This window comes from Filicampus tigris, chromosome 22, assembly GCF_054856515.1.
Source record: "Filicampus tigris isolate MCC_2025a chromosome 22, RoL_Ftig_1.0, whole genome shotgun sequence".
NCBI lineage: Eukaryota > Metazoa > Chordata > Actinopteri > Syngnathiformes > Syngnathidae > Filicampus > Filicampus tigris.
This window is the reverse complement of record NC_141238.1, coordinates 3,897,358-3,924,513: the sequence shown is the minus strand read 5'-3', so window position 1 is coordinate 3,924,513 and position 27,156 is coordinate 3,897,358. Positions and strand designations below refer to the sequence as shown.

The 27,156-nt window shown below is 42.8% G+C and overlaps 2 protein-coding genes across 7 annotated transcripts in view; one reads left to right on the top strand and one right to left on the bottom strand.

The window, feature by feature from the left end:
* Positions 1 to 223: 223 nt before the first annotated feature.
* The window catches only part of ccdc146 (coiled-coil domain containing 146), a 71,188-nt gene continuing 44,255 nt past the window's right edge, over positions 224 to 27,156 (top strand). For 2 of the 6 annotated variants that reach the window (XM_086022015.1, XM_086022014.1), the window contains exons 1-4: positions 19,959 to 20,057; positions 20,137 to 20,203; positions 20,768 to 20,869; positions 26,800 to 26,920. In XM_086022015.1, coding sequence (XP_085878141.1) covers positions 20,832 to 20,869; positions 26,800 to 26,920 — 159 coding nt within the window. In that variant the 5' untranslated portion in view covers positions 19,959 to 20,057; positions 20,137 to 20,203; positions 20,768 to 20,831. Of the gene's footprint in view, positions 380 to 1,757; positions 1,868 to 19,958; positions 20,058 to 20,136; positions 20,204 to 20,767; positions 20,870 to 22,732; positions 26,393 to 26,799; positions 26,921 to 27,156 lie in introns of those variants that run through there. The other 4 variants (XM_086022018.1, XM_086022020.1, XM_086022016.1 and 1 more) reach the window with 3 other exon arrangements.
* Positions 4,421 to 16,409, bottom strand: lrrc17 (leucine rich repeat containing 17). Its single transcript, XM_086022031.1, has 5 exons — positions 16,261 to 16,409; positions 12,135 to 12,472; positions 11,114 to 11,585; positions 6,554 to 6,709; positions 4,421 to 5,193 (listed from the first exon to the last, which is right to left on the bottom strand). Exons 2-5 carry the CDS (start codon positions 12,411 to 12,413, stop codon positions 4,769 to 4,771), a joined length of 1,332 nt encoding a protein of 443 aa, XP_085878157.1. The 5' UTR covers positions 12,414 to 12,472; positions 16,261 to 16,409; the 3' UTR covers positions 4,421 to 4,768.

Here is a 27,156-nt window from a genome sequence, read left to right as displayed (position 1 = left end):
AGTGCGTGATTCATTGAATAAACTGTCAACGCAAAACATCCTTCCAAATCACTAGCGGAGCGGGAAAGGGGCTTGTGGTTTTGCAGGTTTTAAAAATCAACACTTGGTTGTCCCAAAAATATGAATGGGTGCTAGATTTGGGTTGGTGTTGGACACTTGACCTTTGGAGGGCAGTAATGCATTTGTTGTGCCCAGTCTACCAGAAAGGAAAGAAGAACGAACATCCATCCATTCATGAGCGAAATCGATATTCCTCAGCACATTCTAATTGCAACGGCTCATACTTTTTCCCACCTTTTAGGGTAACAGAGTACTCCGTGGAAATTATGGAAACATTTCCAACCAAAGCTCCAGCAAGTCGGCCACAACTGAGAGTGAGGTATGTGACCTGCTTGATTGTCGATGCCAAAATATGGACCAAAAACTAACTTTTTAATAACTTTAAAAATTGGGGTTATTAATAAACGACGGCAGATTCGGAATCAGCACCAAATAAATAATTCAGGAAATGCATTTGCATCTCTAATTTGAAAAATTTGGAAAACAAACATTTCTGCAAAAGCCTCATGTTTTCATTACCCAGAATGCACTGCCCGCTTCCAATTTGGAATGTCACGCTCCGTTACCACGTGCGTCATAATAACAATAATAACAACAATAATAATAATAATAATAATAATAATAATAATTATTATTATTATTATTATTATTATTATTATTATTATTATTATTTAAGATAATATAAGAATGCCTTTATTGATCCCACAGTGGGGAAATTTTCATTGTTACAGTAGCAAAGATATAGGTCACACAGGGGCGGCGGCATAATGTGGCCATTAATGTATAACATTGACGGCAAACATTTAGAATCAAACCTATGTAGATATACGCAGTAACACGTGTATATACACATGTGTATACACACCAACCTACATCTACATAAAAAATATGAGGAACACTCATTTCGGCCTGTACATAGTACAGAGGAAAAAATACTCTAAGTGACAGTGCTGCAGTGCTGTAGTGAAATGTAAGGAACAGCATTGGATAAAAATAAAACTAGACTAACAGTAGTGGGGAATGTTGAGTATTGCACGGTATTACAGTAGTGGGGAATATTGGGTATTGCACGATATGAGCTCAGGTGCAGGACTGCACAATTGCACTAATGACCGCCAGTTTGTAGAGACTACACAATGTTCTTGTTAAAGAGTCTGACAGCAGCAGGCAAGAAGGAACGGCGGAATCTCTCCTTTGCACAGCGAGGGTGTAACAGTCTGTCACTGAAGGTGCTGTGGAGTGCTGTTAGGGTGCCCTGGAGGGGGTGGTCCGGGTTGCCCAGCATTTATTAGTATTTTTTTATTTGCGTCACATGTTATTGTTCAGCGAAGCAAGAAGGACGTTTAGCATGCTTATTGTTGGTGTTGGTTCTACAAATCGAAGGGGAAAAGGCGGATAGGGATTCAACTGACTCCCGAAAATGATCACAAATCAGGGATTTCACGCCCAGAAAAAAAAAAGTGAAAGACGAAGACGACTGTTGCTGGCTGCAATAAACAGAGCCAGCCTACCTAAGACTATGTTTGAATTTGCTCGGATCACTTTGTCACAGGTAAAATTCTCGACTGAAATACGATCGCTCTTTGTTCCATTCTTCAATGTGACCGTCCTGTAGAGAATAGTGCGTTGCCCCGCTAGTAGCTGATGAGACCGGCAACAAAACAAAACCTAAGAGGTTGTTTTTTTCTTTCCTTCAGCGCTTGCAGCGATAAATCGGGTCAATGTGTCAACCGAGCGGCCCGCACCTGCAGAAGTCCAAAAGGTGGCAGCACCCCTCCAAAGCTCCAGGCTGCCCTGTCACAGAGAGGTAGGTACCCGTCAACCTGAAGCGTCTGCGGCCGCCCGGCTCGCCCACATCGCGGTGCAGGTGGAAGTAATCCCTCCGCCTCGAGGCTTGTCATTTTCCCCGTTTGGTGCGAGTGGTTGGTTTGCCGTCTGATTGTCGCGCTGCATGGGCGCGGATGGATGTGACGGTCCGTGCTGTGTTTTTGGGCCCATGCAGACGAGGGCCGACATGCAACTTTATGCTCCGTGGTTGCGCAGTCTCAAACTCCTCCAGGGCTTCCTAGACGTGACCAAAATATCAGATCAGCGCTGCCGCGTCACATCACACGGAAATATGTTTACAATGTCACAACAGGTTCACAATTCTATCTTGATTTAATAACAGTACAGTTTAAACCTTTTATGTTTTTGCTCAAACTATAGGGAATGATAGTATGTCCCCAAGCAAAAGCGCATGATCATTTGTCGAAAACAAGTAGAAACTTGAGGAATTGGATTTTACAAAAGGACCTGTTGAGTTTATTTGTAATAATAATAATAATAGTAATAATAATAATAATAATAATAATAAATGGATTAATGAATTGATTCGTAAAAAAAAAAAATTACTGACAGAGTTCGAATAATGTTTGACCAATTTCTCTGATCAATAACCTCTCGCGTTTTACCTCAAGTGTCTCATTAGAGCTCAGATGACCGAACTTTTTACTGTTTGTGAACTTTACTATAAATGACTCAAATGGCTGTTTTTTAACCATTCAATTTATTTATATATTTTGTTGTATTATTATTTAGTATTATTTTTCACATTATTTTTTAGAAGTTCAAGACAATACAATAATGCAGCTGTTACTGAAAGCAGACTGAACACCAATTGATTGGCTAACCCAGGGGTCGGCAACCCGCTCGGGAGCCGCATGCGGCTCCTTCCTCTTTATGTTGCGGCTCTGCGTGGCTTGGGAAAATGAATTATAAGTGTCTGATTGAAGTGCATGTTATTTGTCTCAAAAAGGTGCATCGTGTTTTCTTAGTAGTCAAAGTTTTTGGCCACTTTCATATGTGGTGCTATATTGGATACCTATTGGAACAGTCTGAACCTCCAGGTCGCACGCATTCGACACTGACGTCAGGAGCCCAAAATGCCCTCCGCGCTGGCGGAGGGATCAATGCTGACAGTGTTTTTTATTGACTTTAATTTAATTCCACGTGAAGCGTGAAACACAAAGTGGACATTAATGGTTGATAGTCGTAATTTAGCCACGGCTCTATCGGCTCATTTTTTTTACTCGCGGTTATCACGTGACGTCAGCTTTAGTGACATCTCCATGTGATGAGATCGAAAAAGCCTCGCCTCATCATTTCCCCCAAATACTGTATTTCGACCTCTGACCGAATCGTTCCATGCACTGTCGAAATGCCCCGACACGCTGCACCACCCGGTAAACACAACGTCGTCAGTGGCGTACGTCGACCGCGGATGTGGGTCACTTTAGGGGCGCAATTATGTTCACACAAGAAAAGAGACCGAGGTCGCATTTATAATGTAATATGAATGGTTACACAAAAAAAAAAAAAAATCTTAAAAACACGGCATCTGACAGTCCTGCGTAAAGGTGAAAATGACTGTTTTTTTGTAAGAGTTCAAAATGTGTTCATTTAACAAATTAAATTGAATTTTCTGAAACATGGATGCATGGCCGCCCTGAGGTGTTGGTACCCGTTAACCTGACGCGTCTGCCGCCGCCCGGCTCGCCCACACCGCTGCAGGTGGAAGTAATCCCTCCGCTTCGAGGCTTGTCATTTTCCCCGTTTGGTGCGAGTGGGTGGGTTGCAGTCTGTTTGCCGATCCTGCCCGGGCCGGCGTTGTGCCGAAACTAGCACCCTTGTCGAAAACTGCACCCCCTCGCGGGACTTCGGCGTCATTGACGAAGTGCCTCGTTTGTATTTCTGTTTCCCTTACAGGGATTCTGACTCATTGACAGTTTGGCTTTTGTTAGAGCTTGATAACATTTCTCCATCAAGTAAAGAGACTAGTTTTGCGTCAATACAAAGGATGTTTTTAACGTTTCTCCATGCTGACTCACAACACGTGAGACGCTACCTGCATGCCAAGTTTAACGGTGAGTTAAGCCACACCCACTTATTGACCTATTTGGTTGGTAGATGTGACTGACAGATTGACTGTTTCACCTTCCACTATTATTTAAAAACGTCCTTTACTGAGCATTTCTTTTAGGCAGTGAAACAGTGTTTGTGTGATTTAAAATGTTTTCGAAGTGCAATAGTTAATGTTGATAAGTTGATTTCTTTTGTTTATAACTTACTTAATTGTGATTAAATAGCAAATTTAATAGGTTAATTTAGTCATTACTTATAAGTGTCACCTTGGTCTATGTCATGTTCTCACTTGTTTCAGAAAATACGAAAAACTTGTTCATGATAATAATGTTGAAATGTATTCTTGCTCTTCTATTCTTGAATCTAAAATCTACCTGACCATATGTTTTGCCTGTTGAAAAAAAATCCCAGAAAAAATAGACACATTTTTATTTCCAAAGAACCATTCATTCATTCATTCACCAGTACAAAAAGAAAAGTATTTGAGAGATAAAGCACCTGTAGTTCATAGTTTTGAGCAGCTGGGGGCGGTGTTTGGATTGGAATACAAGGAAAAATGTTGCATAAACTAATGACTAAGCACAGCAATGTGACAAGTAAGCATCCCTTCTAACAATTCAGATGCCCCTTAAAAGACTTCCCGTTCTTATTTACATGAATTAAAAAAAAAAAAAAAAAACGAGGACGAAAACGTACCATTTTTTTCCCTTTCAAAACATAAAATCACTGAGTCAACCTGTGATCATTCTTCAGCCTGATCCCAGACTGAATCAACCTGCGCACAGACCACCAATCTGCCTCTAGATTAACTCAACCTGATGATCTCAAACTTTTTCATCTTGGGCTCTTTCAGGGGCCTCGGCCGGACCCCTTCCTCCGTCTCCGCCACCAGCTCTTGCGCCTCATTCTCCGACCCCCCTTGTGACCCGTTTCCCCCGCCTATCTGTATATCCTTTGGACACTCCCCGTTGTAGGTCTTGACGTAGTCGGCCACGCGCCAGCCCCGGAACTCCCGCGGCTCTGCGCAGGTGAGGCCCGTGTGGAAAACGCCGGGGTGCAACTTGAGCCAGTAGATCAAGTAGTGGATGTTGTAGTCGCAGATCCATGGGTTGTTGCCCAGCGACAGCTTGCGCAGGAAGTAGAGGTCCTCCAGGACGCCGTACTGGAAGTAGTGGAGGCTGTTGTTGGACAGATCCAGCTCGCGGAGGTACAGCAGTCCTGCGAATGCACCTGGGAGGAGAACAAAATACTTGGTCAAATAGTTTGGCCCCATTCAGACTCACTTATCTACTTCTGCTAACAACCCTGGCTAAACGTAGCTCCTCCCTGATGTAAATAAGTCGGCTAAATTAAAAGGTTGAAGAGCCCTGGTGTTCCAGTGCAATATCGGTGCGATCCATTTGCCCGCATGTGGCGCGAGGAGTCCCCTGTTGTCCCTCACAGGAAATGAACGCGAGTCAATGGAGGGTCTCGTACGCTGACGGGAAGGAAGCGAGCGATTGGAATGAGACATTTCCAAGCGTTTCCTGCTGTGCTCCGCTGGCCTCGAGTTTAGCTTTGATCTCGAAGGGGAGGGAAACAGGAAGACCGGGGGTAACCATATGTTTAAAAATAATTGAACACTTAAAGAAATAATGGAAGAGGATGAGGGAGACGTCCTGTTTTATCTCTGGCTCGCTTGACCACGACCTTCCCAAACTGTCTCGGGCATTTCCCCGGATACTGAAATAGAGTGTCAAGCTGGCATTGGAGTATTTCAAGGAAATATCGAGTTTCACCGGCGTATCAAACCTCATATGTTGAAGATAGATGGTGTTCTTTTATATCAGTGGACCTAGGGCTGTGCAATCAATCGAAATTCAAATTTGAATTGGCATCATCGTAGAAAACGATTAATATTCATTTATATCCAACACACTGTGTTTGTTTACGCAAGGAAATTATACTTGAATTTAAACATTTGCAGCTTTAAAAAAAAAAAAAAAAAAAAATATATATATATATATATATATATATATATATATAACTAATTCGGTCCAAAAAGAACTTACTTACATGTATTTGTCTTCATATTTTTTTACATTTAAACATTTTCTTGATTTGCACCCAAAAATAAATGATCGTTTGAATAATCGCGATTTCAATTATTGCCAAAATAACCCTGATTCATATTTTTTCCCATAATCGAGCAGCCCCAAGTGAACCTGCAAAATGTCTACTTAAAATGTATATATGATGAGAATTTGACATTAAACAGGCCGAAACGACCACACATTGAGTCCAAATACCTCAGGGAGAAAGCCCGTGGTGAGATTATTTACACAGACGCACTAACGAATACAACTACAGGGATTTGTTAAGACTTTCATTTCCGCGCCGCAGACGTCGTTAGCTTTGAGCCTCTCGGCGATCCATTAGCGCAATCAGAGACACATGCTGGAGGATCAAGATCATTTGTCGCGCTTTGGCGTGCTTGATCTTTTTAATTATAGTGGATATTAATAGAAAGTGGGATTTTTTTTTTTTTTTTAATTATTTTTTTATAGGAGCATCTTATTGTGTCTTGCAATGTTGTGTTTTGAACTGGCACCTGTGTCTAGTTGGTTCAGGCTTGTGCTGCTGAGGTTGAGCAGCTTGAGGTCTTTGGAGTGTAGGAACTGCTTGGGCCTGAGATGTTTGATATTGTTGCCGGACAAATCCATCTTCACGATGTCTGAAGGCAGGTCGGACGGGACGTTGCTCAAACCTGCCAAAAAAAGGAGGAGCCGTCACTTCATTTATCGGAGTAAGTTGGCCGGAGAGGATACAAGTCGTGCACGAGTATGATTTGTGCATTTGCGTGTTGTGGCAGGTTGCAGTAAATAGCGACTGAGCCCTCGTCGTGAATAGCGAAAAACCACGAGAAACAGACACCCCGAATGTTTACAATTGCCTATATTATTAGTTTACACTATAAATTATGATTCCAAAACACTTAATATTGCATGTTAAACACATCTTACAGTACTCTTAAAAGTAAATGGCTGACAGTTGATATAAAAAAAAAAAAAAAGTCAAACTCTCCGTAACTTCCACAAACAACCCAGGCTAAACTGAGCTCCTCCCTCGTGTACAAATATGGTAGCCTTTCAGTTGATATGCATGCTTCAACATACAGTGTTGCCTTGACTTAAGAGTTTAATTTATTCCTTGAACGCGCTTGGAACTCAAAACACTTCAAGTCCTTCCCATTTCAATGCATGGAAATGCCATTAATCCGTTCTAGCCACCCAAAAGCACTCTACATTATTTGTCTTTATACTAACATATTTAAATACAATGTAAAGAACTTTGCATCATGATTTCATGCATTAATTCAATGGGCCTCCTTCTAGTGTGCGTGCCGTGGCCACCAGGGGGCATTATAATACAGACAAACAGATATAAATGGTGAGGTGCAGAGCTCCCTAGTAAGCGTTATCCTTTTTGCAGAGGATAAAGAAAATAAACTGCAAAGTATTATTTTGTCTGTCTACATGTGTTGCGGCACCCTTTGTTTTCAAATATCCGTCGCTTCGAGGGTTATGATTATCGTAACGCCGATGCTAGTTTGTTGTCAAGAACACTTGAGCATGTTTCGCATCGACCTGGCTTCTTTGCATCTGTTTTGTCCATCTCTAAAATCGCAAAGTTCCCACTGGTCACCTCGGAGTCAACGGGAGCCCCCGAAGATCCGATTTGTCAGAGTCTAGCTATTTTCAAGATGTTGCGGGGGTTGTGCGCAACATTTTCCCTTTTTTTTTTTTTTTAATCTACAACAAACACAAGTGTCTCAATGCGTGTCCAAGGTCCACACTCACACATTTCCCCTCTGATTGGTCTTTAATCCATGAACCATCGATTCCCACACGCCGGACATACGGTAATTGTGTCAACGTTCTAACACTATTGTAATGTTGGGCTGGTTGAGATTTTGTTGTCTCAAGAATCATTTGAAAATTTCTGCATCATCTTCACACTTTATAAACAGAACCAGAAGTGTGGTGCACGTTGGGCTGTCAAGCTTTGGAGGAAATGACCCCAAAATATTCCAAAAGCTGGTTTGAATTTTTATGGCCTCCTCAGTGTTTGCGGCATCAAATTAAACATGGCCGAATGTCTTTGTAGTAAACTAGTCGCAGGTGAGCGGATGTAATCATACTTGCATTGTGGAGCTGCAGTTTCATCTTTGTTTCCTACACGGACGCTGTAATTTAGTCCGAGAATGCTCGTGAACGTTTTTTACAGCGCAGATGTTGCAGCCTTTATAGGCAGACTTAACCGACACAGATGTTGTAAGCTGCTATCATGGCGACGCGGTGCCGTAAAGCTAAGTTTGGATACAGAAATGCACCTCGAATGTTTGTTGTTATTGCAGGAGCAGACTTTTAAGGTAACATTTCATGCTTCTCCACAGACTTGCAATCGAAAGGGAATCCCACTCCCCCCCCCCCCCCCCCCCCCCCCCCCGAGTGTGTGTCTGCAGCCTTTTCGGAGCCTATTTGCAGATGACAGCTGGAAAGTGTTTGGCACATCTCGATGCAAAATGACTCTGGGACTGGCTCTGTGTCATTCGGACCAAACACACAAATTCTCGCTGTCCAAGAGAGAAGCTGTGGTCGAGGACAGATATAATTTCCTACACTGGATACTTCACTGAAAGTAGTTTGATGAAAGGCTCTTAACATAAAAATCCAGTTTGCATTGAAAAAGATTTCGAAAACGCTCAAAACGTGCAAAGACTAAAAACTACAATACGTAACCTCAAACTTTTAAGGCAACAAACAATGATAGCGTTTTTAAGTTGGGCAATTCAACAAAATATTTTAAGTTTTGCTGTTGTGGAAATTGGCTGTTTTTCAATTTTCCTCATTTTATTTGTCCAAAGTTACAAACGGTGCCCCAGTGCCTCAATTTGGAGTCTGGCGTTGCCTTTTTAGAGCACCTCATTGTCTGCTGTGAGTGCACAGCTGCGACGCAGAGGAAGGAAAAAAAGCAAGAAGAGGAGAAAAAGAAGAAGAAGAAAAAAAAAAAAAGGTCGACATGACAGCCAGCGCGTGGACTGCTTTGAGCTGCCGTAGCTGCTTTAGAGCGCCTTGTTGTTGTGGCGTGGAAAACGGAATACATTCCCGCCGTTGTAGGCTTTAAGCGGATCTATTTTTGTGGCTCAAATGTGTAGATGTTAGACAAAGTAGCCTCCGGTTCTCCAGGTTGTCGTAGTAATATTTGAGTGACAGTTAATGGCTGAGCACGGCGTGGTTTCGGCTCAATCAACGCCCGCAGCGTTCGAGAGGGAGAGCTACAGTTGATTTTTCACAATTTTGAAGTTCAGTTCAGGACAGTCAAAAGGGATTTTCACAGACGGACTAACTGGCCAAATGTGCTCCGCAAGCATGGGAGGAAGCCTAAATACAGCGATGATTTATTTGGACTGGTGGACATTAATCCACATAATCTACTACGGAGGATGAAAGAAGCATGACTTCTGGTTCTGTAAATTGTGATTGCGCACGGTTTTATATTGTTTGGACGGTACAATCTGCTTTTTTTTCCGCCTTGGATTCAGGCCCGCGTTTTGGCTAATTACAGTTTTTTTCAGCCGAGACATTTTGCTTTATGGTCGCGCAAGTAGCTGCAGGCGGCAATCGCTTTCGAGTGTAGACGTCAGCGGTGCACTTCGACTGGGAACCCAAAGGACCCGCCTGCCGTTTCACAACTCTTGCACGCAGTCCAGTTCCGAACTGACCTCTTGCCGGAAATGTCTCATTACCTGGCAAAAGCTGCATCCTCAGCATGCTCGATTCAATTTTCTTTTCCCTCCAAGACACTTTGAAAGATAATTTTTCTTTGAATCTTTCCTTGTTTTGAATAATGGCACTAATTAAAAAGTACTGTTCGGTATGTTCTTGAGTAACAACAGTGAGCGTCTCTGCACGCATCTCTAGCCGCCTTGACTGAGTCCCTGTGCTGGGAATGACGTGGAGCCTGAAATTTGCTGTGGTTCACCTCAGAGAAGCAGGCCTCAAACCACAGGGGCGGCGCCATTTAGACACACTGGAGGAAAATGAGGACGCAGAGGAATCCAAAAAGGGCTTCAGTTTGATTTCTCTGGTCTTGTGTCAGAAAGAAAACCATGTTTCCAAATTTGTCCTGCCTATACTTATTCCCCCATTCACGCTTGGACTAGTGCTACTTGTCAAGTGATACAGCAAACTTTGTATGAACGTGGCAAGACGGATAGAATAAGGTCCTTTTGTCCCAAGAGATAAACAATCTTGCTGTTTAATAGCTGCCGTGGCCTATTCAGGCCTCAAAGTTGATTCGTTCTGCATTCATTGCTTCGGGTTGTGAGGAAAACCTCCACATTACCTTGTAAACGTCGTCCAATTTCATAAGATCTTAACAGTTGAAATCAATGCGCGTGTTTACTCTACTCAACCGCAGTATTGCGTAACATTTTAAGTCGCAAAACTCAGGTTGCGTCGTAAACCAGATGAAGCAGAGCTGCTGGGAATCAATGTCAGGAGTCAGATAGAGACCCCATTCAACAGTCCTACTCTAGAAGAAATACTCGGAAAATATGCTAAGCATCCTTCCTCGACCATTTGCCCGACACAGATGGTGCTTTGTGAGGACTTTGACTCTGTGAAAAATGATTCGAAAGTTGTTTGGGTCTGAATTAAAGACAGACCGGGCCTTTACGACTTCTGTGTTGAAGTAGCGCGAGCTAAAAAGCCTGTGCATTGTTTGGAAGAGGACATGAAGGCGAGATAAGAGAGGAAAGCCATGTTGAGGGAAAATTGTAGTGTAGCGTGAGGTTGCTGTACCTAATTCAGGTGTCATCATCTTTTGGGGGAGAAAAACAACACAGAAACTGTTCTCCAAAGATGACCCAAGACACAAAGAGAACCAGATGTCCTGTTTCTTTGTTTCGCTCCAATTTTTCGTCACTAATTCCAGCCTGCCTCTTTACTGCTTTCTTACAGCCAAGTGAGGTTAAAAAACAAATTCGTAGATGCTATTTACTACTTCATCACCGTTCTGACTTGAATCGGAAAATTCCGATTCACCGTTCATTTTCAACGATTTGGATTATGTCGGGTAAGCGCTCATCGACAATCAACTTGCTCACCTTTGGAGCTGCAGTCCAGAAGAGGTTTGGGGAACATGTAGGTGTGGCACATGGATGTGGCCACTTGCTTTTTGATCGGTGGCTTAGGTTGAGTCTCATCCACCTGGTTGTCACCTGCACACAACGAGTCCACGTTCAGCTTCTTCAGCTTCTGGCCCCTCAGCGAAAGGGGCTCCGCGCACTTGGCGTAATTGCCCAGGTTGCGGTTACTAGGCACCTGCAGCGTCCTAAGCAGGCTGTCCAACGGGCAGTGACAGCTCCAGGGATTGTCGTAGAGACGGAGGTAGGTAAGGCGGGGCATGGGGAGCAGGACCTCCTCCGAGGCCGTTTTCAAGCTGTTGTGTTGCAGCAGCAGCGTCCTGAGCTTGGAAAGGCCGTTAAACGCTCGGTCTTCCACCATGGAAATGTCGTTCTGTTGGAGGTCCAGGCTCTTTAGTTGGCTGAACTCGGAGAACATATTGTCCCTCAGAACCTAAACAAGGAGATATGGGATTTGTTGTCATTTGAAAACAATCAGTCCAGGAATTAAAACAACCCAGTCCCATGATCCCAACGTTCCCTTGATGCAGAGGTACACTCAACCCGGAGCCATTCCCGGTGTGTTGCAATTAGCAAAACCGCAAACAGGCGGCGAAGGGGTTCGGTGTCCTGACATGCTAACTTTGTTTACATTAAATTTGTCGCAGCAGTTTGGGCAAAATTAATTAACAACCTCCTTTAAAATCCAACATGCGTATAAAACATAATGATCAGCTTGTTCATTGAATGAGTACATTCTGCTAAGCACGCATGCACAAACGGCCAGATTTCCGTTTGATCATAGCCCCCCCCCCCCCCCCCCCCCCCCCCCCGTGATGGTGCACAGATGTTCATGCCGTCAACAAACTGGCTGTAATTTGGGTCATGGTGAGAGGTCAGTTCCACCGACTGGATGGAAACCAATCCAGAGACAAGATGTGACTTGCATCAGGACTGCAGCAGGTGCTACGTGTCTTATATCCTGAGAGCTGCTTGTACTTGCCTGGATTTTATTCCTGGCCAGCAGCAGGTGCTGGATATCTTTGGGCCAGTCTTGCATCACGGTGGTCAACTGCCTGTCCTGGCAGTCCAGGTACTTCTCTCCCGCTTCCATGTACTCCTTGCATTCCTGAGTTTGGCGCCTCACCACACCGGCCCTTCCCCTACCCCGCGTATGGACCCACTCGGCGGTCCCGCTCTGTGCGGCGCCAGACCGCGGACCTCTGCGGGGCTCGGCCGACCGGAAGAGCAGCAAGAGGCACAGTGCGGCCAGGAGACGCATGTTGGAGGAGGACGGTAGTCGGGTCAACCTCGGAAGACGGCGTGATGAGTTTGTCACAGCTAGAAAAAGGGGACAGAAAGTGGATTTAGGTCTTGTGTGTAGGTCAATACAGGGAACACTATAGTTGTAAAACGTCATGCACGCACTCCAAATGGCTATGTCCCGGGCCGTGGTCTATGCACTGTGAACAGAATAAGCTATCGTTTCCGCAAAAGGTAGCATGGAATTATCTCAAAGGTCTTCAGGTTAAGAGCCCGAAGATCTGACTGATCAGTTGTTAATCATGGGGTTAAGTGATTCCATTTAAAAACGGGACTTGCAGTTGACGGTAAAATAAGTAACTCTTTCGTAATCAGAAGCCGAAACCTTTTCCAAGCATCACACACAAACACGCAGGCCTCCACTATGAGTCAATTCCAACTGTACCAAACCGCAACCCCCCCCCCCCCCCCCTTCACAGTCTTGCTGTGTCTTGCACACTGGAACAAGCCCGTCAGTGCAGACGATCCTTGTGTGTGAATAATCGACCGGCAACAGACAGCAACAGCTGCGAATGTATATGCGCGTGCATTTTTTTTTTTTGTCCCCTCACATGCAACAGGTTTGAACCCTGCTTCGTCACTCGCCTGTGACTTCTCATGAGGTTCCACCCAGCCTTCGTACTGACTGCCATTGGCGCTCTGTGCCGTTATTTCCTGGTTTTATACACACTATCTGTCCAGGTTACATTTACACCTGAGGAGCCCACGCTCTGTTTCATCTGCCTGCTGCCATAAATGATAATCCTGCTAATCTCAGTGGTCTACCGTTTGTTAGCCACTCCCTCCATTTGTCACTCAGCATATCCTCTTTCCCAGCATGGAAACATTATCACTCTTTTAACTGTAATTCCGTTTATAGCCGGTCACTCTTTTCCAAGCCATCGGAACCGGCGCGAGTCGTTTTGCCATCACAGCTGTTGAGCAGCAACTCATCTGCGACACAATACATTCCCCACTAAAGCCAATGCGGTTCACCTCATGCCCACACCGGCCTGAATTAGCCATCGCAAGCTAGCATTATTCTCCCAAGCATGCCTCTTATAAAACGTTTGTGCGTCAATATTTTGCGCTGGGCTGCGGTCACTTCCGTTTCCAGGGATGTGGCTTAAAATATCATCCAGACTTATTGTCTACCACTGAGAAAGTTAGCGCAATGGCACCGTGCGTAATACTTCTGTGTCCTCAAAATGACATTTTTACATGACTTGAGGTGGCTTTTTTTTTTTTTAACAAAATCCAATTTAATCCTTGAAAAAAGCCTCTATGGGCTGCTGTTTTAAAGCTTTCTGTCATCATTTATTGTAGTTTGGTACCTAAGTGGATTCCCTCCAAGAGACTTAAACCCTCTTCCCTCTTTCAGCATGTCTGCTAATTCCATATTTGGCTGTCAATTCAGCATGTCAGCATGATTGGTTGACATGCTTCAGGGTGTTTGTGTTAACTGCTTATATTAGGTGCAAATTGTAGAGACATTTATTTCAATTTTTGTGTGCGTCTATGGTCGGTCGTAGAAAGCATGCCAGCTCGGAACGCTGCCAGCATGTACTCCTTAGCGACGGGGAGGACGGTTATGATGTTATACTTTGGCCAGCATGATTACTTAAACCATTGGAAATGGGAGAGTTCAGTTGGTCATAAATTGTACTCATGGATTTCAAAACCAATACAATTTACAGATGTGGCTTGAAAACAAAGTGACAGAGCAGATGTGCGGCCATTTATAGATGTCTATTCTTTCTTTGCACAGTTTGCCCACTTGAATTCATAGACAATCCGATGACTTGTGGAAGAGGAGAGGCAAATTCCATCGAATGCTGTGTCTATGACATGTCTATGGACTTTTGATGGGTCATTTGACATCAGCAGACCGAAGAACCGACATCATCACATACCACCTACAGGAGGAAAACTGTGTGGGGAAAGACACTCTGAGAATCGAAGAAACACATATGGAAGGTGCTTACATCTCGGAAAATCATTTTGAAGTCCCCACCAAGGCAGAACACGATTCCATGTTCGGACAATGCACAGCACGGAAGATCTCTGAGGAGCTCGGGGTTTATACTCGGGGTTTTCTCTTGATGGTAGAGCTAGAAGGTGGCACCAACTGAACAGTCCCTCCTCCAAAGCTTTCGAATGCATCGCCACTTCCTAAAAATGTCTCCTTATGCTCCAGTAACTCCAAACACGACATGGATCCCCACAGGGAAGCCTCCTGACACAAGGGCCACTTTGTTGCACAAAGAAAGAAAGTAGACCCAGAAGGAGAGCGCTTGCAAAAACAACTGAGCGAGAACAAGGGCCTCATGCATTTCTCATAGCAAGCAATGGTATGTTCGGGGTAATTACAGGAAATCACCAAATGGCTTTATGATCTCTACCTTAAGCTGACAATCCAATAACAGCGAATGCACTTAAGAAAATAAAGAGATGCCAATGGGAATGTCTCTGAAAATGTTGCAACGGACATACAGTAGAGGATGTCGACTCTGCAAGCAAGAGCGAGGATCCCTGAGTGCCTAATTGAAAACAGATTTGTTTGTTTCTGCAAAGAGCAAAAAAGCAGTTTTTTCACAAGGAGGGGGCCGATGTGATGGAGCGCAGTGTGAAATTGGTTTTATCAAACCTCCATGGCGCCTCTTTTCCGCCAACGTCCCCAAGAGAACAAGGTGTTCCATGTTTTTCCTTTGCGTTGGGACTGCCAATGTATAATACTGGAGATATGCTGGTCTCACCCCCAACACCTCCCTCCCCTCCCGTGTCTTGGCTGCTGCGCCTATGCACTAAAAGCCCTCAGACATCTGGATTTTGTCGTCGGCGGGAAATCTGTACAGTCGGCATTCGTTCAAATCATTTATCAATGACTCCGTGGGTCGTCATGGGCACGTCAGGGCTTGCGGCTCACTGGTAGGGGGTAATGAATATTTGACACCTGGAAAGACCTTGGTACTTTTACCCCCCTAAATGTCTGCGTTTTAAGTCAGACAATGGAAAGAGTCTGTCTCCATTGCCTAAATGAAAAGCTGAAACAGCAAGACTCGAATTATATGAGTCTAACTAATCAACACACACTTGCAAGTTAAGCCTTTTTCCTCCCCTTCCCTTCTCTTGGCCGAGGCAGAATTCCAGGGTGAAACCACATGTGGCTGGAATTTTACTCACATGGGGGGCATGCCCCCCCCTCCTCTCGCCATGTCGATTTGCATTAAGCTTCATACGCATGTCAAGAAGTACAAACAGGATGTTGCCCAGCTGAGCCCAGATTCTCCTATATAATGTCATCAAACGTTAAGCGGACTTTATTACTCAGACTACTTTAAAATTGCCCCCCCTCACTCACGCACAAGCCGTCCTTATCTGGATCGGTCGCTCGTCACAAGGGATAGACTAGTAAATCATGCAAGTTCCATCGGGCCACCATGAAATGTTTTCTCCTTCCCCACAGAAGGGATCTTGGCCTTGTCGAAGCGGCAACGGGATGTCTGCAAGACGCGCTTACATCAGCGGAACTGAACATTGGCAAATTGGGTCAGTCGTTTAGACTTCAGAGAAGCATATTGACATACTTCAAAGCTCCCGTGCAATTCTTCAAATGTGAACAACACACATCCAAAGGATAAAAAAAAAAAGGGACTGGATGAATGCATTGTCTTATCATAGTATTTTCTAAAACAATTCCAGAAAAAGCATGAATGAGTGTTGCTTTTTTTTTTTCTTCCTCAATCCTTGAGGGATTGTAATGACAAACATGTGGCAGGATGTACATCAGACAGGACCGGAATGCAACAGTGTCATGTCAGTCCTACCTGACCAGGGAGCGAATCTGGCTGGGGTGGGTCAATTAGGACCTGCAGATCACCGGTGTGTCCCGCGTCCCCGGCTCCTAATCCTGTCATGAGCGCGGCGTCCTAGCCAAGGACGTCTGCCTCTAAACTTAAAGCTGGGAGTGAAGAACAACTGGCTGCTCCTCCACTCTCTCTCTCTCTCTCTCTTTCTCTCTCTCTCTCTTTCTCTCTCTCTTTCTCTCTCTTTCTCTCTCTCTCTTGCTCTCTCTCTTTCTCTCTCTCCCACGCTCTCTTTCTTGGGAGGGAAGATGCAAGCTAATTGGGGGACTGTGTGTGTGTGTGTGTGGGTGTGTGTGTGTGTGTGTGTGTGTGTGTGGTGTAATGTTACCCGTCATTCTATAACACACTCAGAAGAGGGTCTGCACTGGTTTCCCCCTTGCTAAACGTCCAGTCCACCACCTCCAGGATCTCGTTCAAACTGGCCAGATCGAGGCTCGAATAGGGCCAACATCTTTTCGACTTTCAGGTTTACGGCTGCGATGTAATCAGAGTAGACGGCAAAGCCTTAGAAATGTAAATATTAACAGGTTTGCGCCAAAATAGCCTTGCTCCCAAATCCGTAGAGGAAGATCTTAACCTTGGATGATAATAACACTAAGATGTAGTTTTGTCAGCAATTTGTTCCCTTTCAATCAGGTAGGTATCAACGCAAATAAAGCATCTTCCAGTCTCTGTTTACCACAATGACAACTAGTTGCTTACCCAGCTGATACAAAGCAGCTCCCACGTGGGTTAAACCGCGGGCTATTTGATAATAATGGGCCTGCGCCCCTTGTTATGCGTCCTCTCTCTAGTGGATCAACAGTGGGTGAAACAGCACCATATTTGGACCACCATTGTGCTCCCTCTGAAATGGACTGTTTACTGCCAAACTCTTCCATTGGCTCGAGGGCACTTACAGCAGCTCAGGTTGGAGTAAATAGAAAGAGCAAAGGGGAGGACCTAGATACTACGAGCTGTAAAGCAGTGTGTGTAAGTTTGCAGCAGTCGTGGGACGAACGGTAGCTTGCTCCTTCATGCACAGTTGCATCGCATTCCGTAAGACGACGTTTGTTTCCCAACTTCTGTGGATCCGAGGCATGTTTGACACGAGAAACGCTTTCCGAAATAAAAATGTCACGAAACGTAACTACAGTATACTGAAATTATGATGATGATCTTATCTCAATTTACTCACAAATGTACTGAGTGTGAAATCTGGGCCTGTTGTTGTTGTAGTAGTGGAAGGGCCTTTGCAATTTAAAACGCTCAGTATGACAGTACATACTGTAAGTATAATGATCTGGGTAAAAACCCAGCCCTCTCGTGCCCTATCTTTTGCCTCTAATAAAAAATTTAATACACCACCGCGCCCCAAGAAAAACAGCCAATCACAAACAAGGCGTGGCCGATGAGATACAGATTTGGATTTATCCGAATAACCCAGCAATTTGTGGAATGTATCAAATTATCCGATAAAAAAGCTGCAAAAGAAACTTTGTAAAAGTGGGGAAAGGATTGGAGTTAGTAAATCCAACTAAACGTCACAATGATTCATTGCAATCGTGCTATTTGTAGCAAATTTGGCAGTCGTGTAAACACAAAGCGCAGCAGGCCTCTAATTAGCCTTAAGCTTCCTTTCCCTTCTTACTCCTCTGCATGTTGTCATTTATGTTAGTAATACTTTCCTTTATAGCAACAAAAAACGAAGTCCGAATTGAATTGAGACACATGTTTTATCATTTTCACAAGAAGTCGTGAGGCTCTCTTTCCCTTTATCTACAAGCATTTTCTTTCCAGGCTCTGTCTTTTGTTGTCTCTCAGTCCTTTGTTTCTCTACTGTACCTGGCCACCGTCCATCACAGAATGGAAACACACACACACAGATGCAACTATTTAAGCCAACTGAATGATCCCATAGCACCATCTGCAACACATATTGTATGACTTCCCTTTTTTTTTATGACCATAGGCTGTCGTCCCCCCCAGCTGAGGTGCAGAGAAAGTCATTCTTCCCTCGCATAAAAAGACAGTCAGCATGAATCACCGTCTAGGTCAGGGATGCTGTTTTCCCAGCCTTTCAAATCCTCCTACATAGTCAAAAGACAAGCTTATCATGGCGGGTCAGTTTGTGTCAGGTTATCTGTGATTAAAAGTCGTCTTGCAACTGCACAGGAATGCGTCTGTGGACGGACAATGGAGAGATGAGAAACCAACAGCGAAAATGAATTAAACTCTTAATATATGTAGGGTACAAGGTGCAATCTCACTTTGAAACATCAGCACATTATTCAGTCAATTACATCACTTTGGGTGTCTTGCAGTTGGGAGGATTGTTAGTGTTAGCGTCCAGCTAGCGGTAATTGCTAGCAGGCAGTGGACTGAGGCATTTAAATTGACAACCTCCTGGTCCGCAACCTGCCTGGTGAACCAAAGCAAATTTTGAATGAGCCCATGTAGCTGTTTTTCCCCGGAGCGAGAGCGATGTGGGGTCACCGGGGCCGGATGTTTCCACCTCCCAGACAAACTGGTGTCAGGAAACAGTGTTTCGGGTTGTTGAAAGTAGACATGTTTTCAACCTTATTGAACCTTGCCCCCTGGCAAAAATGCCTTTCAGTCCTTAAAATGCTTTCATTTTCAAACATGAGCAAGTCACTATGAACTCTTAATTTCGCCCCTTTTCTTCTGTCAGACGTTAAGAGACATTAACAATCAATTTAGCAATACCAGGTGCACATCACCATAATATCAGATCGTATTCCCACATGCCCGAGCCTGATGATGACATTCCTTCTTGGTGGTAACTAATTCATGGAATCCTGTTGCTCCTGGGGGAAGGACATGTTGAACCAGAATTTTCAGCCTATATTGTTGGGTAGCGGCATATAGACTGGACACCAAAATACTCCCAGCTGGAAGGAGTAATTATTTGCAAATGTGTCTGCCGTGTATCAAAGTTAAAAGAGAATCTTGCATTTCTGTGGTTTCTTCCAGACACAGTTTTTGCATAGCAACAATGAGAAGGGGCACGGCGGGGGGAAAAAACACAACTTTATGGTTCGCTGGGACCAAAGCTGTTTATTGTATCACTTTTGATATATGCGCAATAGATGTTGACAATTGTTAATCTTTTCGTCAAACAATGGAGGCAATGGAGATTCTCCTATCCCTTTAAAAATAACGATTAATCTAAGAATTATTTTCCCCATAGTTGATCAAGGAAATTGCAGCAAATATCCATCCCTAATAAACGAGTCAAAAAGCTGTCAGTGGATTTGTTATCAGCTCCAAGTAAGGGTCGGTTGCTGGATTTCATGGTTAAGTTCGAAAGGAAAATTGATTAGGAAACCACCGAGTCTCAAGCCTGCTATAAACTGGAAACGGTTGGAACACCAGTGTCACTGTCTGTAGTGAAGCGAGTTTTACATCATGGGCTGCTTCAGAATCAAAGTTTTGTGGTCAGACGAGACCAATATTTATCTACTTATATACTTATATTATATACTTATACTACGTTATATTTTATTTCAATGCACCATTTTACTTTGAAAAACATTTATTTTGGTAAGAGGAAGTGTGCATCTTCTACCTTACTTAATTTCCCTTGTGTAATGTCACTTAGGTGATAATGACTTTCTAATTGGACAAAGTCAAGTTGTCCCGCCTACTCGAGACGCCATCTTGAGTTCACCTTATTTTTCGTTCTTTTCCGCTTGGATGCCCAACTGAAAGGTTGCGTGACAATTTCTTATGAGTGCCACTGCTAATATACCGTCTCGGTGAGTGAGAAACATATTAGAATCGAAGTAAATGTGACCAATATTCAAATGCTAATTGTGAAATGTTTTATTTTAAAAGTGTGAATCCTAGCGGGGACTGAGGGTCCATGACAGTCCGACCGTGTTCATACTAGAACGTCGTCTTGGTGAGTCGCCATGTGCTACGACGTAAAAATGATAATGCTAGGCTACCGCGAAGCTAACGTTAAGCTAATGCTAATCGCGAGTGTTAATATAGTGCTTATTTGCTGTAAAAACTTGATTGTACTTGTTTAAATGTATTTCTAAAGCAAGGTCTAGGTTGACAAATGAATGTGTAAATATGTTTTTGGTGAATTATATGACATTTGGACGTTAAATGCTTATTTTGATGTAATGTGAGTTTAAAGTGGAATATTGAATTACTCAACTAACCGTTGGTCATACAATTATTTCTTGATTCAAATGATTGATACATGTTAATCATAAAACAGGGTTGATAAGGAATTGAAGAGAAATATGTTATTGTTACTGCATTGGATAATTTCATGTGTAACAATGATATTTTGGAAAACATGCATGTATGTCTATGAATAACTGTTTTTGAATGTGATATTTGAATGCAGTGTTTGAGAAATTGAGAACTACTGTGAAGCCATAGCGACTGATAAGACTGCAAATTGATAATACTTTTATTAGCTACATACAATAATACAATTATTGTTATGCAGGCTAGGTTTTTTACCTTGGTACAGACATTGTACAAGAAGATTTGAGAAGATTCATTATCATTCGATGGAGATGGCGAGCCTGTGCCCAGAACCCCAACTGAGATAAGAAAACCTTCTTCACTACCCTTTGAGAAACATCACGTGGTAACAAACCCAACTACCACTATTACACCACTTCTTCAAGGACTACCTAAGACTACGAAAGAGGACACTGACTGACTGACTTAAAGACTGAAAATTACTGAGCTCAGTAGGACTATGGTATTATTTTTTACAATTGTGAACTATGGTACCACATGTATATAGATGCCGGCTGTTAAGTTGTAAATAGTTTTGTTTACATTTAATACATTTATTTTTGTTGCTTAATTCTGTCTCCAGCTATTTCATATGCACACCTGCCCTTACCACTATTGTAGCCTTCGAGAATCTAGAATCTGGTCCAACTTACTTGATATCAAAATAACACTATCTTTGAGTAGTCGGGGCTACACTAAGCAACTATTAGAGGCTGTGGTGTGTCACCGCGCTCTGCTGCAGTGCCAACTATGCCGCCCGCTGTGTTTATCTGCCGCTGTGCTGTAGTGCACTCGGATCAAGATTGTTTGAGGACCGGCAGTCGACAAATCATTTGCTCTTGTCAAAGCATGAAGTGCTATTTTCACTTAGTTCACTGAGCCAAAGTTGGGCCAGCTTGACAAGCGGATTGATTGTCTTGCATGTGATACTGTTGTATCGGGGCTTTCCACTCCACTAAGTCATCACCCAACCATTTATCTCCGCATGAAGCCCCCCGACGTGTTCGATAACTGGATCACGACATGCATGTATACTTTGGTGCAGACGTGATTTAAAGACACATCATTACCTAACACTACTGACTATGGGGGAGTTCATAGGTCATCCAAGATAAGACCCCCTGAGCTGCATATCGTCACTGTGCAAGCACTCATCCTTGCTTCTTTGTAATTGAAAACATGTGTCCGGGCTTGTCGGCATGCTCATAAGTTGTCTGTATTTTGAACCGCCAAACCCCTGCTGCTTCCAGCCGTGTGGTCAAGTTGTGGTTGTGCCCGTGTTGTACAGTACTGTCATTACTTCTGCAGGCTGCACGGGGAAAGAGCTTATTAGATGGCCATTAAAAAGTGAAGTTGTGTGGTTCACGGCATTTGTAGACACGTTTGCATCAAGTGGCACCGTACAGTGCGCGTCGGTATGCTCGCGTGGCAGTTGTACCAGTAAATTTCCATTAAAGTAGATTTCCATTAAATAGGAAGTCAATAATATGTTCTATGCGCCTCCACTGGTGTAAAACACGGCATTCTGATTAATATTACATTTGTGTAAAATGAGTTAAGCAGGTAAATACACCCGTTTTTAGCCAGTTCAGGGGCGGCCATTTTGTCAGCTGAAAATGACATCGCAGTTGCTCAGGGCTGAGATCACGACCAATCGTGGCTCAGCTTCAGAAAACAGGTGAGCTGTGATTGGTCGTTGCCTGAGCCCTTAGCAACTGCGATGTCATGTTCAGTCGACAGAAGTGACAAAATGGCCGCCCCATGAGATGGCTAAAAACGTGTGGATTTTGCTGCTTAACTCATATTCCACAAACGCAATACTAATCAGAATGCCTTGTTTGAACTCGTGGGCCTGCATAGAACATCTTATTGAGAATAAAAATGTGTGTGTTGACTATCATCTTTTAAGGTGTGTGTGTGTGTGAGACACACTGTCCTCAAATTTGAGGAAGTGTCACAACAAGACTAAATGGGTCATTTTTAGCTCCACCCTTTTGGTGCCAGTCGATACAAATCAGTCATTTTAGTCCGTGTGCTCAAATAGCAGTCGATATTTTTTTTTACGCTAATTATGGTTCTTTTTTGGACCTTAATTTGCTTTTATACACATGCATATCTTCCACCCCTCTCATTCTGTGCTCTCTGTTATTATGCTGTGGATGCAAAGGCCTCTCCAAGAACCCAGCCGAAAATCTTCCATATACTCTTCAAAAAGATTTCCAGCGTTTTTCTTACCACAGACAAGTTGAAAAAAGAAAAGAAGAAATGAAAAATGTGAATATCATGCAAGGAAGTGGAAAACTGTGTTCTTCAAGATGCCACCACCATCACGGAAAATTACATGTCTGTCTCGCTGCGGTCTGAACACTGAGTGAAATAGAAACCAAAAGGAAAGAAAACAGTTTTGGGGACACTTTTCTTTGGATTTGGAAAAGTTCTCACATTTATTGATTTTTTTTTTTTTTTTTTTTTTTTTTCTTTTTTTAATGTGTTGTTGCTGCTTGTATAAATCTTGGCAAGGGCTGATTTTCTATTGTTTAGAAGAAGGATGAGAATTTAAAAAAAACAAACTGGTATTGAATCTGTTATTGTTGACTGGACTCACAGGCAGACATAATGTGAAGTCATCCTTTCTTAAGCAATAACTGAATTCCTAAACCAGATGGCTATTGTGTTTCCACGATCAGGTCATAAAGTCGGCAATAACAACAAATGCACATTTCTGTCAATTTTAACCATTTCAGCCCAAAAAGGGGCGGAGTTTAGAAGGTAGATAGAAGTGGCTGGGATGAAAGGGGAGCACTGGAGCACTTCATAACAAACATGCATAGACACACGGAGCAAAGTTCTATGTAAATGAATGGCTGCCATCTCGGCCTGGTGAACAGATGAAGTTAATTGTTACCATCCAGCGCACTAATTGGACTATTTTCTTCCGCCGCAATCTGAACGTTCCCATTCATATATTGTTTATTCTCTTCATTTAGAGTCTTACTTGCCAGTTTTATTTCTGTGCTATTCTGTTGCATAGTGCTCTATTTTGGGCTTTTTACTCTCTGGTGATTATTTCCAAAAGTAGCATTGAATGACATAAAATAAAAGCTTTTAATAGGCGACAGTGTTCCTCCTCACTGTAGCTTCAGTGAAAACAAGAAAGCGGTGGTACTCTCCCTTGACAGTTGTTTGGTGTCCTCGGATGGTTACCTGCTGAAAGGTCAAGTCTGGATTCAATTAACTTGCCACACAGTCTGACACCAGCCCACTTATTTGAACCTTCAGCCGTGTTTTTAAATCTATTAAATGCGTTGCTTTGTGGCAAGTATTTACTTAACTGCTTCTTTAGCGAAGGGCTTCAGGAATTTTACAAGTTCAGGATCTGTCGAACAAAGACAGTGAGTCAGCGTGTTCCAGTAAGCTGTTGCTGAAGGGGGCATTTACGGTGAGGGTCATTAACTGATGCTGAGTATGTAGACTTTCAGCTGGAATAGACAGTACACTAAGACTGTTTTGTTTCCAGGTGTTGCCACTGTAGAAACACAACCAAAAAAGCACACCGTAACACAGTCTGACGTGACTTAATTTAGTTGTGTTTTTACAGTTTTAAATCTGGCTAAGCGTAATGAAACAATGACAGCTGTTGGCCAACACCTTTGACCAATGTCCAATTTTTTTGGGGGGGGGGGTAACTATTCTCATTACTGAACAACAAAAATAGGTCAGGGAAGCATTGAGCGTCGGTCGTCACGGTGATACTAAAAACAAAGGTGATTCTATTTCATTGGTGGCGCCAATTCACAACACATTATTTCAAGGCACTTGACACATTTAGCAAGTCATGAACCAACCATGCTCTTTATATATATATATATGTATGTGTGTATATATATATATATATGTATGTGTGTATATATATATAGGCTTGGGAGAAAGTCTGGATGATGAGTAAAAAAAAATGCAATCCCTTACATCAAGGCCCAACTCTACTAGTATTTTTGGCGTCAGCGAGGAACAGGAAATTCAGAATTTTGAAGTTGCGAAGCTGTGACGGTAAGTTACGGTTTAAACCCGGTCAAAGTCTTCAACCGCAAGCCGTTATATTCTCAGAATTTTAGTAATGACTGAAAGCCTATCCCACTTTGTTGTTGTTTAAAAAAATCAGACAAAGACCATTTTAACGGTACATTCATTGGGAAAACTATCTAATACAAGAGCCGCATCAACATCTCGCAACACTCAATAGGTAATGAAGTGTGCATTCTTCATTTAAACTCCTCTTCAGCCCTTACACTTGGTTGTGAATAAAGTCGGATGTGTCAAGGACAGAGCAATTAATTTCAAAAGTGTGCAAATGATTCTGTCAAAGCCTCCATAAAAGATGGTGTCAGGCTTTTTAAGGCACTTTAAACATCTGTTTATGAAGTGTCTCCAGACACTTTTCCTCAAGGGCAAAATCTTTGATGAAAGTGCAACGATATGTGGAGTATGGAAAAAACAACTGTGTGCGTGTTTGTTTGAATTTAGATGCTTATAATTGCAGCTTGCACCAACATATACATAAAAAAGTGGATCCTAGTCGTAATTGTTGTGACTCTGGCCTGCATGTGATCATAAAATCTGAGTTATGAGCCGATTGATCCCCTTGTATCGCGGTGCCCCCTAAAACAGTCTACGCCCTTCGAGCCAGTCATCAGCACATACACTGCATCATCAGTATTTATGCCACTGTCATAATGTTTGAGTTTTTCACATTATTAGAAGGTGGTGGGCGTTGAGGAAAGCGCTGACGCTGCATAATTGGCCTCCAATTCAAACACAGCGGAGCTATACTTGTCATTGGTGCAGCTGTGTTAGGAAGCAGCCGTGCAAAATCCCTATAGGGGGAAAATGTGGAAAATAAAAGCTGCCAGCATTACTACTGAACATACTCTAATCCCACTCTTCAGTCATGTTTAGGAGCTCCTCTTGCATCATTTTCATCTGTTGTACATTATGGAACTTCAGTGATAAACTGTGTTGGGAAAACCTGGAGACTTTTATGCACAGACAGGTTTTGTAGCTTGTGAAGGGTGATAAATTGGCAGAGTTTGTTTTGTACAGTGAGGAAGCGGCAGTATACATTTGTGTGCGCTCGCACGATGGAAGCTTTGATCATTCCCACATGTGTTTATAATCATAACGTGAGTTTATGTAACCAAACATGGGGATAGTTAATTGAAAAAGAATCATGATGAACCCCAGAGCCCTACTTTCCTGTATTGTTGGGCAGGATTCTAGTTTCATTTGGAATCTCTGCAAAAGTTAATTGATTTAATGAATGCTTGTGTTCCATCTGATTTTGGATGGTCCACTGTGTTGCCCATGTTTAATATATGAAAAATGCAGACGAGGAATAGGTACCTTTTGTGTCGTAAATCGGACTGAAAAGTCACTTTAAAAGGTCTCAGAGTTTGGCCAACGCATGCTACCCTAAATTGTAATAATTACTATCTTCTGGCCCCTGCTGGACATTTCAGGCAGCAAATGTATTTATGTATTGTGTGTTCTTTACATATCTAATCGAGCGGATGACAAAATGAGAAAAAGTTTGGAGAACTATACATTCATATTTCTTTCTAGTTTAATTTTAAATGTTATACTCTCCGTGGCGTCGTAAAGGACGCACAGCGTCGTTGCTATGACAACCAAAGTTCTTCACACACAGCTGAACGGAGTGAAAACCGTGATTTGATTCGGTTTCGCGAACATTTCCAATAGTTTGTCACTCGGTTGTTAAGCGGTTGTTTTGTCTTATGATGATACGTACTACTTGTTGAAGGTTGTTAACAAGGTAGGTCAACTTTGCGTTCAGGTTATTTGACAACGACGCTGCTAGTTTTGCTTTAGCTGAACATGCTAGCGCTTATAAACTGACGTCAGAACGGACAAGTTCAGTCTGTCTTTTTTACATGAATAATAATGTGAGTTTTAAAGTGTTTTTCAATTATAAACTATGTTTTTAATTAATTGAGGCACGGGGATAAAAGAAAAAATATATAAATAAACCCACTTGTCAAAATAGGACCACAACACAGGAGATGATCAAAACCTCTGCTTTTATTCAGTTTTTCATGTTGACATAATATTCAACACGTTTATAATGGTTTATTGTTGCTGTAGACTTTAGGGTTCAGATATCTACAGATATTTTACTCCATATTAACTTATTTTTACTCATCTATTCTGTTGTCCATCTAAGTTTCCAGAAATGGAGACTGAAGTTGAGAAGGAAAAGGACACCCCTCTTGTGGCCATGACCGATGCTGCACTTTTAGAGATGACACCTTCTGCGTGGTCTACTTTTCAGCTTCTGGATGAGGTATGAATTTTAAAGGTAGAGGGTTCGAATCGTGGCTCCAAACCTTCCTGTGTGGAGTTTGCATGTCCTCCCACACGTATTGGAGACTTGAAATTGCCAATTGGTGTGAACGTTTTTAATGATTATTAACACGCAGTATAGAAAATAAATACATGTCCCTCAAAAGTCACTTTTTGTCCACTTTGGTTTACATGTATAAAATAACACCTCTATTCAAATGTACTACAGTGCCATTG

Coding starts and splice junctions, on each gene's coding strand:
- lrrc17 (XM_086022031.1), bottom strand. CDS start 12,413: ATGCGTCTCCTGGCCGCACTGTGCCTCTTGCTGCTCTTCCGGTCGGCC. Junction 11,586..12,134: donor TGGCCAGGAATAAAATCCAG/GCAAGTACAAGC, acceptor CTCCTTGTTTAG/GTTCTGAGGGACAATATGTT. Junction 5,194..6,553: donor CCTGAACCAACTAGACACAG/GTGCCAGTTCAA, acceptor TTCTCCTCCCAG/GTGCATTCGCAGGACTGCTG.